This window comes from Entelurus aequoreus, linkage group LG07, assembly GCF_033978785.1.
Source record: "Entelurus aequoreus isolate RoL-2023_Sb linkage group LG07, RoL_Eaeq_v1.1, whole genome shotgun sequence".
Classification (NCBI taxonomy): domain Eukaryota; kingdom Metazoa; phylum Chordata; class Actinopteri; order Syngnathiformes; family Syngnathidae; genus Entelurus; species Entelurus aequoreus.
The window spans coordinates 65,419,139-65,432,738 of NC_084737.1; the positions used below are offsets into that span (position 1 = coordinate 65,419,139).

The window sequence follows — 13,600 nt, forward strand, 5'->3', positions numbered from 1 at the left end:
GTTGGGGACCACTGTTCTAGAGTGTTAAAAAAATACACGACCTATTTTAACCTTATGACTTACGGGACCCTGTGACGAAACTTTAGAGGAGCCCTAAAGGTTAAAAAAAAATAGATATATTGTTACGTTTTTTCTAATGAAAAATATCAAAATGGCCACCGCGTGCTTTCATTTTTTACTGTTAAGCTCCCTCGGCGGCGAAAGTTTGGACACCCCTGTACTAGTTGAACTTGCTGTCACTTTGTCACCATTATTCCAACGAAAAAAGCGCATTACGCTACACAAGTGACCCGCCCACCTCTACTCCCCGCCGGCCTGTTGGAGACTTTAAAAGAAGCCCTCCTATCCATCTGGTTCGGTATCCAGTGAACAAACGTCGCCTTGTTTGCTTGCTGTGCAGCAACACAACCAACAAGTCGACACAAGTGCAGCATTTGCACACAAACTCCCACGTTCAGCATGAAGATGATTCTGGCTTACTGGGATATTCGTGGGGTGAGTTTTATGCCTCTATTATATACGACAACTCCAACAGGAATGAATAGATAATATATTATTTTGTGCCGACTAGAGCTATAACGACATCAGTTAAAAAAAATACACATTACTATATAAGAATAACTTATACGTTTCTGCTTTTTCTGTGTTGTTGTGCAACAGATATTAATGCCAAGAAAGTGTATGAGTGAACACACTTAGCGTTTATGTCGTAATAATATCCGGATTTATCGGGGCTAATGCTAAAGCTAGCTCACTTGGCCGTCTCAAATTATCAAGTTTTAAATTAAAACTTTGAATAAAGCAAATGCGGTGAATTTGAGTCTAATAATAATTTTTAAATTGAAAAAAAAAAAACGCAATAGAATACATGCACGTACATACCTCCACCTAATTAGTGTTATTATCAACATGCTGTTGGCAGATAACTTTAGAATAGTTTTAATGTCACTATGTTCTTCTTATATTTCAATTATATGTTGTCCATACTTAAGAAATATGGTCATGCATTCGTTGGTTATCTAAATAGACCCTCAGTCTTATCTCAGTCAATAAACAAACAAAAGACTGTGAATGAATGAAAGATTGTTAAGTGCTTATATCTATCTAAGGCTATGTCTACACTAAGACAGATAACCCCTTAAAGTAATAATTATTTAAGCCCCGTTTCAGCCACACTAAATTATGGTTTATGTTCCCCTCCTCTGACAAATTTTTACACGGGTAAGTGTGCCGTGTATTTCTTGAATCTCCGGCTCTTAGCTTTGTATGGACTCATTGATCGTTTACAAACTGAGTTCGGAGAGGAAGTGACGCCAGAAAGACCGCGCCCCACACCGGAAGTGACGTCAGCAAGAACGCGCCACAGCCAGCTTCATAATAAAGCGGTTTCGTAACTCTGAGGTAAACACTGGAAATATGGAGGCGAGTCATCCAGACATACCCATGTCTCTCATTCTTCTACATGTACATACGCTTGTGGAAATCACACATGAATACCTTGAGAAAGCGATTGCAGCTATTTGGGATACAACACTTCTCAGACGGTAAGAGAACTTTCGTATGTCGAGGTCAGCTGTGATTCTACTTACCGAAAAACTTCGTCCATTTGTCGAAGAAGAGTCAACGAGAATGCGGGCTACCGCGGATGTGATAAAAAAGGTAGCGTGTGCTTTGTATTACCTGGCCGTCGAGGGAAGACTAACTACGGAAAACAGCGAATGCTTTTGGACTGGCAAAGCAGACTGTATCAGTTATTGTCCGCCATGTATGTTGCGGACTCAACGTCTAGGTCCAGAGTATATAAAGTCACCAAAAAGGAATGGACAATGAAGGTGAAGGCAAAAGAGTGAGGCGTGTCCTGACCAGATATCTAGATCCCGAGATTGATTGTTGACAAATGTTCTTTGTCACATTGTGTACTTTTGTGTCCAATAATTTTATTAATTTATGATGGCTCAGGTGTGATTCTCTACAGTAGAGCCCTACAGCACACTGGATTCCAGTTACTTGAAATACCACAACACTGGATATTCTTCAGTTAAGTTAAATTTAAGAACTTGCACACAAAGCAACACTGGAGGTGACTGATGCGCGCATTTTCCGCACATGCATACTAGGTCGCGTTGCGCCGGCTGACGGAGGAGGGGGACGGGGTCTTAAAGTGTGTGTGTGTGTGTGTGTGTGTGTGTGTGTGTGTGTGTGTGTGTGTGTGTGTGTGTGTGTGTGTGTGTGTGTGTGTGTGTGTGTGTGTGTGTGTGTGTGTGTGTGTGTGTGTGTGTGTGTGTGTGTGTGTGTGTGTGTGTGTGTGTGTGTGTGTGTGTGTGTGTGTGTGTGTGTGTGTGTGTGTGTGGTTAGGTGGGATTTACCCTGGATAATCTTATTTTAGTGTAAACGGGGCCTTAAAATGCAGAACAATTAAAACTGCCATTTGTTTTGAATGAAATTATTGTTTTGGCTGGGAAAAATGATCTATAATAATAATAATAATAATAATAATAATAATGGGGCGGCATGGCGCAGTGGGTAGAGCGGCCGTGCCAGGAAAAACTGAGGGTTGCAGGTTCGCTCCCCGGCTCTTGACATCCAAATTGCTGCTGTTGTGTCACCCTTTCCTCCAGTGCGCTCACACTGGTGAATGAATGATGAATGATAGGTGGTAGTCGGAGGAGCCATAGACGCAAATTGGCAGCCACGCTTCCGTCAGTCTACCCCAGGGCAGCTGTGGTTATGAAATAGCTTACCACCACCAGGTGTGAATGAATGATAGGTTCTCACTTCTCTGTGAAGCGCTTTGAGTGTCTAGAAAAGCGCTATATAAATCTAATCCATCATTATCATTATTATAATAGTGCGTTTTGGTCAGAAAATGTGTGTGCTTATTTTCTATGCAGTGTCCAACAATATCACTGATTGTGCCACCTTGATAATGCTTAACTTATTATTTGGCAACCATTTTGAGAGAGAAAAAATTAAAACAAATCACACACTGTACACTGGAAAGCCAAGGATGTCCTCTCCATAGTACAACAGTTTTATTTCTGATGATCTCACACGTTTTGGGAAAAAAACAACTTAATGTACTAATACAAGTACCGGTAATTAAGAAGTGCACCAAAAAAAAAAAAAAAAAAAAAGAATATTATCCACCTCAACAAGTTGTACAATTTCAAACATGTATTTTAACATCAACTTAAAGATGGCAGTTATGAAAAATATTTTGTTTACATTTTTTCCCCCCAACTCCTTTATTGTTCACAATGCTGAGTCACCATTACAAACGTCTTCTATAGCATTTACAGGCGAGGCCATTTCCAAGTGTGTTGACTCTTGTGTGAGCAGGATTAACCTGCTCAGGTCACTATCTGAAGCTTGACATCTGTGAGATTTTGAATATGCACCACGATGGCTATTGTGCCAACTGCTTTGAGAAGACCGCACCCGAATAGAGTGCTACCATGCATGTGTGCACATGTAGAGAAGAGTAAACAAATGAATGCGCAGGGAAATTATTTTGAACAAGAAAAGCAAACTTTCCAAACCTTTCTGGTTTTCTATGCAGCTGGCCCAGCCTATCCGCCTGTTGTTGGAGTACACTGGGACGCCATATGAAGACAAGTATTATGTCTGCGGCGAAGGTGAAGCTGCCTGCTTGACAAGTTTTACTGTACACACTTACTTACTTTGTATTGTTCTCTTCTTTCTATGTGCCCAGCTCCCAGCTTTGACAAAAGCTGCTGGCTAGATGAGAAGTCCGGCCTTGGAATGGACTTTCCTAACGTGAGTGATTAGTGATGACCCATTCATTTATTCATTCATTCATTCTAATATGATGCATGTTTGACTGCAGTTACCCTACTTGAAGGATGGAGACAGGATGATCGTGCAGAGTAACGCCATCATGAGATACATTGCTCGCAAACATAATATGTGTAAGTTTGAAATGCACTTGAAAAATTCCATCTCAGCTTGTGAAAGTGTACCATATAAAAATAACACATTTATTAAACCCAGATATGATTTTTGTTTGAAATGCTTAATTATCCAAGATAATCGAACCGTATGTGCACACTAAGATTACTAAAATCTAAACACCATGTGGTAAACAGCGTGTGCAGTCCATAAGATAGTGTGTACTATTAGTGGGTGTGTTGCATGTGATTTACTAAGACTGTGTGTGCAATTGTAAAGTGGTGCACTCAAAATTAGTATTTTGAGTGTACTATACTACCACGGAGAGGCTCTTCTCACTCCGTTTGACACGCCAAAAAAATGCATACTTAAAGAAGTTATAAATATTTTAGTATATATTCTATGTGGAAAAAAACTAACGTAATTTTAAAAAAAAAAAGGACACCAAAATACTTTAATCAGGCCCTTAAAGGGGAACTGCATTTTTGGGGAATTTTGCCTGTCGTTCACAATCATTATGAAAGACAAGAACACACGTCTTTTTTTTCTTCTTTTTTAAAAAAAAAAATGATAAAAAGCGCTTGGAAGGTGTGGCTAATGGGAGTCACCGTTGTAGCCTTCAAAACCCTCTAAAACAGCTTCAAAACCTTTCATTAACATTTTATATGCACACTTCAAGTCTATATATAATGTAGTAACAGACACGTTCATAACAATATGCAATATGTTTAATATTTACCATATTTTGATCATTTAATCACTTCTTCCGCGCATTGATTTCAGTTTCCATAGCAGCGCACGTCCGACTTCCAGTGTGTTCCTACTTCGGGATATAAATCTCTTGTGTGTGTTCTAATCATGGTAGATTAGGCAGAAAACAATGAAGATGACTATTTTTGGACAAATGAGCATTCACAAACATATATTTTTAAACTTGAATGAAAGGAGGATAAAATGCTGCTTCTAGAAGCAAGCACGAAGGAAGAGTGAAAGGTTGGAAGCTGATAGAGGTGAGGTATAAGCCACTTGAAGCTACAAATGTGGAATTTGGAGACATGCAATTTCGACATAAATGGCGTGCTTACCCCAAACAAACCAGAAAAAACGTCCCCGGCCAGCTAGACCCAAGAGACAACTAACTGTCCATCGAGTGAGTCGCACTTTATATCGATCATGACACACACAGCACGTTATGCCTGTTATTACAACTACAGTACACACACTGTCTGGCTAACTGTGTACAAACAAAACATGAAATGTGGGCTAATACTTTACAGATACTGTAATATGATTGTTCATGTTTTTCAATCAGTACAGATTGGTGTCCTATCGCATTGTGTTGTGCACTACCAACGCAAACACGTTTCTTGCTGGCGTAGAAGCTAGCTTTATCTCTTGTTGTAGTTAGCTTCTACCGCTAATACTATAGCATGCTGATGTGTTAGTACGCTAGAAAAAAGAGTTCCTCAGTGTTCGCTTTTACAATAAGGTTACAAAACGTAAATTAAGTATTGGTGCCATTTTTTTTAATGCACTTTTAAAGTGATTTTGTGGTACAATTGATTTCTCCTATTAGCTGTATTGCTAGCTACCTAGAACAAGCTGATTTTTACATGTTAGAATGCAAAAAAACAAAACCCTTTTGTCCTCTTGTCTCTCCATGATGGTGAACGATAGGCAAAAATCCCCCAAAAAGTGCAGTTCCCTTTTAAGTCCTCATGCAGCTCTAAAATTATGAAAGAATGTTGCTGAGTAGACGATATGTGTAATATTTTAATTTATGACCGTACAAAATGTTGACACACACACACACACACACGTAGGACAGAGGATTGTCGTCTGTCTTTGCAGCGCAAGCACTGATCCTGCCTTGTGTGGAACTCTGTTTGCGTGTGCTAAATACATTTGCAAAATATTGCTCGCAAAACTGCGATGAGTGTTGATAACTTACATTGCGCATGCTAAATAATTACATTTACGTCTTCTCCTCCCAGTATTGTGGGCCTTTTCGATGATCAGCATATATTTTGCATATTAATGAAGACACACAAAATGGATTGCACGCCTTATACTACTCACTTAACAAACACAATCCAATTTGCACACATTTAGTAGATCCGTTTTTGTTTTTTTAGTACCGTATTTTTCGGACTATAAGTCGCAGTTTTTTTTCATAGTTTGGCCGGGGGTGCGACTTATACTCAGGAGCGACTTATGTGTGAAATTATTAACCCATTACCGTAAAATATCAAATAATATTATTTAGCTCATTCACGTAAGAGTCTAGACGTATAAGATTTCATCGGATTTAGCGATTAGGAGTGACTGTTTGTTTGGTAAACGTATAGCATGTTCTATATGTTATAGTTATTTGAATGACTCTTACCATAATATGTTACGTTAACATACCAGGCACGTTCTCAGTTGGTTATTTATGCGTCATATAACGTACACTTATTCAGCCTGTTGTTCACTATTCTTTATTTATTTTAAATTGCCTTTCAAATGTCTATTCTTGGTGTTGAGTTTTATCAAATACATTTCCCCAAAAAATGCGACTTATACTCCAGTGCGACTTATACTCCGAAAAATACGGTACACGCAAACCTTTAGTAAAATGTATTTGAATACATTTTGGTCCAGATTACTGGGGCCGTACTTATCAAGCTTCTCAGAATTACTCCTAAGAAGTCTGCTAAGAGTTGACTTAAGAGTAAATAAATTCTTGGCTGAAAGCTGCACTTAAAAGTTAGTTATCAAGCGTCTTACTCACACTTTCAGCGAAGTGTAGGACTGAATCTTAAGTGTCACACTCAGAGCTGAATTACGACATTACTATGTGCCGTAAACGGAATTTTAGGTGACGTCATTTCTGTGTCCATAGAAATGACCAATCACGGAAGGGAATCCGTTGTCTAAGAATAAAGAAATATCTTGGAAGTATTTAAGTGGACAATGGGAGTGTATATTTTGACAATAAACTACAAAATAATACAAAACAAACTAGTCCCCGCCGGCACTCACGCTACCGCTCCCTCTCTTCTATCGCCCACACACTCACTGACGTCACTCACCTCACGGCCACACACATACGCTACTCTCATAACATTTTCTTTCCCATTCATTAATTAGGCAACTAATTTGAAACTGGTGTGGGTGGCTCTATATATACTAGCCCACTGCAGACACATGCAGAAATCAACAAGGAATCGAAAAGTATTAAATCTGTGACAAAAATAATATCCGCTCTGTCTAAACCAGGGGTCACCAACGCGGTGCCCGCGGGCACCAGGTCGCCCGCAAGGACCAGATGAGTCGCCCGCGGGCCTGTTCTAAAAAAAAAAAAAAAAAAAAAAAAATTAAAAAAAAATTATTTTATTTTATTTATTTTTTTTTTTTTAAATTAAATCTACACAGAAAAAAATTAGGGAACACAACAGATTGCATATAATTTATAAACAAAATTACATTTTCAAAATAAGCATTTATGTACAGTCCATATTATGTCCAGGTCACTCAAATTAGGGAACACAACAACATATATCATATAATCTATAAACATAATTATACTTTCAAAATAAGCCTTTGAGGACTTCTCATCTTTTTTTAAATGTTTTTTGGCATCATTATCGTTTTCAACCATGTAACTTTCTAAAGTTAGAAAATACTGAATAAATGTTTTAAAGAAAGTAATACTAAGTGAATATCTGTTTTTGGCCTTAAAAATAAATTTTTTACCGAGTACTATAATTAAATTGACTAAATCATGATTGTCAATGAACTCTCCTAAAATAACAGAAACCACATTTGTGTACCACTCAATGTTTAAATAGATCTTTGGAACAATTGATGCTTTTAAAGACAGACACATAGCTTCAAGGTTGAGAAGTTTCAGGCCCCCATATTCATACTCTTTGTACAAAACCTTTCTTTTAATCTTTTCTGGTTTGCCGTTCCAGACAAAATCGAAGACCCTCCCCTCATAAATCTTAAAAAAGTTTTGTGATGGAGCTGCTAATGACAAAAACAAATAAATAAATTGAGGAATATTTAACGAGTTGGCAATAGACATTCTACCATACAAGGTTAGGGATTTCCCTTTCCATAATTGCATAATTTTGTCCAGCTTTCTTAGTCGATTATCATAATTTACTGAGCCTAGATCTTCCAGATTTTCTGGGACAGCAACACCAAGTATGTTAACTGGTCCATCTGTCCACAAAACAGGCACTTTGCATTCCATTCGAAAGGACGTTCCCTTTAGATTTCCGATCCTTAACATTTTACATTTATCATAATTAAGCTTAAGGCCAGATTGCTGTGAAAATATGTCCAAAAGATTAAGAAGATTCCGCAAACAATGAGGACAAATCTTATCTTTTGGAATCAGCCTTTTCTGACATGAACTTCATCAAGAACAAACACAGAACACGCCTCACTGATGCACATCTGCAAGACTCACTCAGAGTTGCAGTGTCAAGTTACACACCAGAGTACAACACACTAGTTAACAGCATGCAATGCCAGGCTTCCCACTAACTGACAAAGAAACAGATAACAGATTTGGTGTCCAGTTCAAAGTGTGACATGATTTAAAAATTTGAGAGTTTACTTTTGTATTTTACATGAGTTATTATTTGTACAAACATGGTGCAAAGTAATTCATGATTTGTTAAAAAATGTTAGTGGCTAGCTAGTTAAAATGGGATATTGTGATTTCACAAGACTGTCTTAGAAGTGATCATTTGAAAATGTTCAATTTGAAAAATGTGCACTTAGAGAAAATATAAAAATAAAGTGTTGAATATTGATATTTATCTGTTTCTATATATATTTATTGTGAGAAATCATTAAGATCAGTGTTTCCACAAAGATAAATATCATTAATTATTAATAATAACAGAGTTAAAGGTAAATTGAGCAAATTGGCTACTTCTGGCAATTTATTTAAGTGTGTATCTAACTGGTAGCCCTTCGCATTAATCAGTACCCAAGAAGTAGCCCTTGGTTTCAAAAAGGTTGGTGACCCCTGGTCTAAACGATACCGTTTGATCAGCTGCTCGTCATCAAAAAAAACAAAAACATTGTTCCGTTCCCTGAACGTTCGCGCACGTCTCTCTCGCCTCAGTGCCATCCCCTGCTGGCAACTCCTAACCACTTAAGACACCTCTGAAGGTCTCTTAAATATCGTGGAGAGTAGGAGTGATTCTTAGACTTAAGAACGTTGATAAAAAGCTTTTATTCTTAAGTTTGAGAGTAGGACTAAATTTCGCAAATTCTCAGGACTTAAGTGTAAAATGGCACTCTAAGAAGCTTGATAAGTACGGCCCCTGATCTACATAATAACCCTACAGTACATTGGAACTCTGTGGCAGAACACAATCAGTCCTGTTAGGGTTGGTCAACCTCTAATATGTTCATATTTTGAAACAAATACAGAGATTAATTGTAGTGTCAAACTGTTGAAATCCTAAAAACTTTAACAAAGTTTCAAGGTCAACTAACATCATAATTGCTGGTGTATGCCACTGGTTCAAAGTAAAAATATAAATAAAAAACATTACCAAAAACACCACCAATTAGCATGTCACATTAGTGGTTTCAAACAACAGATTAAAAAAAATATATATATTATATATTATATAAATCAACTTTAACACTCATGCAAGTGTAAAAATAAGTTCAACACCTAATCTTAAGTAATGTAAGGCAAAGGTGATCAACATAAAAACATTTTTTTTAACATTCTTTGGTTTTAAGTGTAAACATTACCTGCTGGTAAAATATTAAGACCTAAAAATACTTACACCTTTAACTTTGGCGTAAGGTAAAGTTGATTGATGTCACAGATGGGGCGCAGTTTTTTTCAACAATTGTTGGTCTGACAAGTGTATAAGAATAACGCTCAAATTTCACCTTGAATGAACGCTTATCTATTGATTTTAGATCATTTGTCACTACCTTAACAAAATAAACAAGTCGTGCTGAACAAAAGTATTGAGACACTGCTTGAATGTGAGTTTGCTCTTTTGGACTAATTGTCCCAAGAAAGTAAAAATGACATGAACATAATTTAGTGCTTGCGAAACTGAGCTCTCACAAGACAACTCACATGACTGCAGCTACAGTCCTGAAGTCTTCCTGCGCAACTCTCCTCCCCCCAAATATTGCATAATCCCACATTTAATGACTTTGAAGAAAATCAACTTCCACTGCATTCTATTGTTTTGAACATGTGCTTGCTTTTCCTGCTACTTCTTTGATATAAAGCATGTTTTTGTTTCGTGTTTGAGGGTTTGACATGCTGTGCTTAGAAGAACATTCCACAAATCCAGCAATATTTTGTGGTTGTGCTGTTGTGCTGTTGTTTGGGACAAGTGTTGTAAATTAGCTTTGTCTACAAACACTGTGATGCATGCATCGGATAACTGTTTCAGATGTCTGTTTTTGTATCTGTCCCTATTTCAAATAAACCTCTATAAAAAAAAAAAAAAATCTAGAATGGAAAAAAAAAACTATTGAAGCACATATTGTTGCTACATTATACCACACCATCAACCCCAAAAACCGTCACACTAACCAAAATATGTATTATTGTTTAACTGTAACATGAGGTATTTATTATTGTAGTGTGTGTGTGTGTGTGTGTGTGTGTGTGTGTGTGTGTGTGTGTGTGTGTGTGTGTGTGTGTGTGTGTGTGTGTGTGTGTGTGTGTGTGTGTGTGTGTGTGTGTGTGTGTGTGTATATATACACACACATATATCATTTTATTGATTTATTATTGGCAAAATTACCATGTGTAAGACTACCAGAAAATGAACAAGAGAGTATGAATAAAAACTGTAAAGATGTGTGACTGTATAAAATGTTTTGAATGTAAGCATGTGAAATGTTATTATTGTTGTACTTTATCTTACTTGTACCGTATTGGGGCCCCCGCTTATAAGCTATTACAGCTTCTTGGGAGTTTAATTTTACAAATATTATACAATTAAGTGTATGGGCTTTTATACTGTTTTGTAAATAAAGAGAAGTGAATTGAACTACCGCTACAGCTAACACCCCGTCTTAAATTTGGTCCCAGGTGGTGAGACGGAGGATGAGAAGACCCGTGTGGACATCTTGGAGAACCAGGCCATGGACTTCAGGAATGGTTTTGTGATGTTGTGTTACTCCGACTTTGTGAGTAATGCTCTTTACAAATGAATGGGGGTGTCCTGATCCGATACTGATATTGGGTATCAGTCCAATATGGGCAAAAAATAAGTTTGGTATCAGCTATCATGTAAAATCTCAGATAGAAGTTTTGATACAAGCAGTCCTGCAGCATGTTCACTTGTACTTAATTGGTGTATCTAAATGTCCCCCAATAAGTATTTTAGTGAAGTCACTTATAAAAGGTAAACATGGTGGTCACACAAAAGCACACACTCAGATTTTTGTTAGCATTTATTTTATATTTAGAATGCATTAAAAACAAAAACTTTCTTGATCATGTTTTTTATGATTGTGAACGATGGGCAAAATTCCCCCCCAAAAAATGTTACGTGATTCCATCAAATAACAATGCGGCATACATGGATGGACATTAAGATGACAGAAAAGATATCCCTGCCAAAAATCCCAACTTTGTGTAAATATATTTACTAATAGGAGATTTATTATAGAATTAAAGAAGAGGCAGCATTCTTATACTTTCTGTAACATCCAGGAAGAAATGTCAGCCTGCCTGAAAAACGTCACATCTATAAGCTATAAGAAGAATATAATTTATTTTATTTAAATGTCCGTAATATTTCAGGGTTCCTTATGAGGAAACCTTACAATGTATCAAATCCATAAACTGCTGTAAAATTGTATACAATTGAGTAGATGGCGAGTAATTGTGATGTAGAAAAATCCCATATTTTTACCAATTTTCTTTAGAAATTTCCCATTTTTTGAAATGCAAATATTGATGCTCCTCTTAGACACAGGTAATAAAGGTGTTTGTTAGTGATGGGTCCGGCAACACAGATGCATCGGCGCATGCGTTGAGCTCATAGAGCAAAACCCTGTGTCGGTGCGCGTGCCGCTTTTAGAAAGTCACGTGACCGATCATGAGCTGTTTAGGTCACATGACCGATACACGAACTGTGTCGCACTCCCGCCTCCTCTGTGCCCTGTGAGCGGGTCTTTTCTACAGCCGGAGAAATAATAACTAAGAAGAGAAATCGTCTAAAATGTAATACTTTGGAAAAACTGTTTTTTTTTTAAATAAAAATGTGTAAAAAAAAAATAAAAAAAATCCCAGTCCACAAGCATCCTCATTCACAACACGTTTTCTTAGATTTCCATGTTATGATACATGTTCACATTATTTATTGACTGTATCTAAAAAAGATGAAAATATATTTTTATTTAAATGAAGATATGAAATAATCCTAAATGAAATACAATGACTTGGTTTATATTATTGTATATACTAGGTCATAAAATCAGTGTCAGTTGAGTCGGTCCATATGTTGCCTGTAGGGATTTTTAATGTCCAGCAGATGTCAGTATTTAGTGACACAATATTAATACAGTTTTGCAATGTGTCGAAACGCTTCATGACGCCTCATCAACCCATCACTAGTGTTTGTGAAATCCCCTGATGTTGTTTGGTGCTAAACTAACCTCAACATTATGTCGCTACTTTCCTAAAAAATAATGTAACAAAAAAAACAACTTAAAGCTTTTTCCAGCTGCTTACTGACATATACTATTTATGTTTGAATAACTTTTACTACAAATGTATATCGGCTCCAAATGTCGGTTATTGGCCTCCTTGACGACTAATAATGGGTATCGGTCCTGGAACAAAAAACATATCGGCCAATCTCTAAAACCTATCATTGTCCTGAAAAAATTCACTTGACCTTTTCTAACATTCCATACTACAAAGAAGTATTTACTATGATGGGATTAATATCTGTATCAACCAATAATGAATATTGGACACCCCTATAAATGAATCTGATTTAAAAGTCACATAATTCTCTCTCCGTCAGGACAAGATAAAGCCAGGTTACCTGGAGAAGCTCCCTAATGTACTGCAGCAGTTCTCCACTTTCTTGGGGGACAAGAAGTGGTTTGCTGGTGACAAGGTAGTTTTTTTTGGTGGCTAGATACTGGAAAATAACAAGTTTTAACTAAATATGAATGGTTTTCTGTGTACAAGATCACATTTGTGGACTTCATCATGTACGAGTTGTTGGACCAACACAGGATGTTTCACAGCACGTGCCTGGATAAATTCAAGAACCTCAAAGACCTCCTTACTCGTTTTGAGGTGAGAGCAGTCTTTTAGGAAATGCCAAGTCCTTCTCTCTTCCTCCTCTCGGTGCATCACAACAGGCAATATGTTTAATAATTATTCTGACGTTTTATTGCCGTTGCAGTCTCAGGAGAAGATTGCGGACTACATGAAGTCTAAAAGATTCCTGAAGAACCCGGTCAACAACAAGATGGCCAAATGGGGCAACAAGAAGGAGTAAAGAAGTGATGAGCTGTCATTGCTCAATGGCTGTGGTTTCATTCTGGGTTGAACACCAATTTTAGTTCTATTATTTTGTCTCCAAAAGGTGGCACAGCTGATTTGAGACTGGATTTCTAGCACTTAATTTACTTTTTGACATTGAGCACATTAAAGTTAAAATATTTCTCAGTT

At 37.1% G+C, this 13,600-nt stretch overlaps 1 protein-coding gene across 1 annotated transcript; it reads left to right on the plus strand.

The window, feature by feature from the left end:
- Nucleotides 1-243: 243 nt before the first annotated feature.
- LOC133654163 (glutathione S-transferase Mu 3-like) lies at nucleotides 244-13,597 on the plus strand. The gene is made up of 8 exons (XM_062054251.1): nucleotides 244-495; nucleotides 3,560-3,635; nucleotides 3,713-3,777; nucleotides 3,848-3,929; nucleotides 10,994-11,091; nucleotides 12,942-13,037; nucleotides 13,112-13,222; nucleotides 13,332-13,597. The coding sequence occupies exons 1-8, from the start codon at nucleotides 460-462 to the stop codon at nucleotides 13,425-13,427; spliced, it is 660 nt and encodes a 219-aa protein (XP_061910235.1). The 5' UTR covers nucleotides 244-459; the 3' UTR covers nucleotides 13,428-13,597.
- The last annotated feature ends 3 nt before the right edge of the window (nucleotides 13,598-13,600 follow it).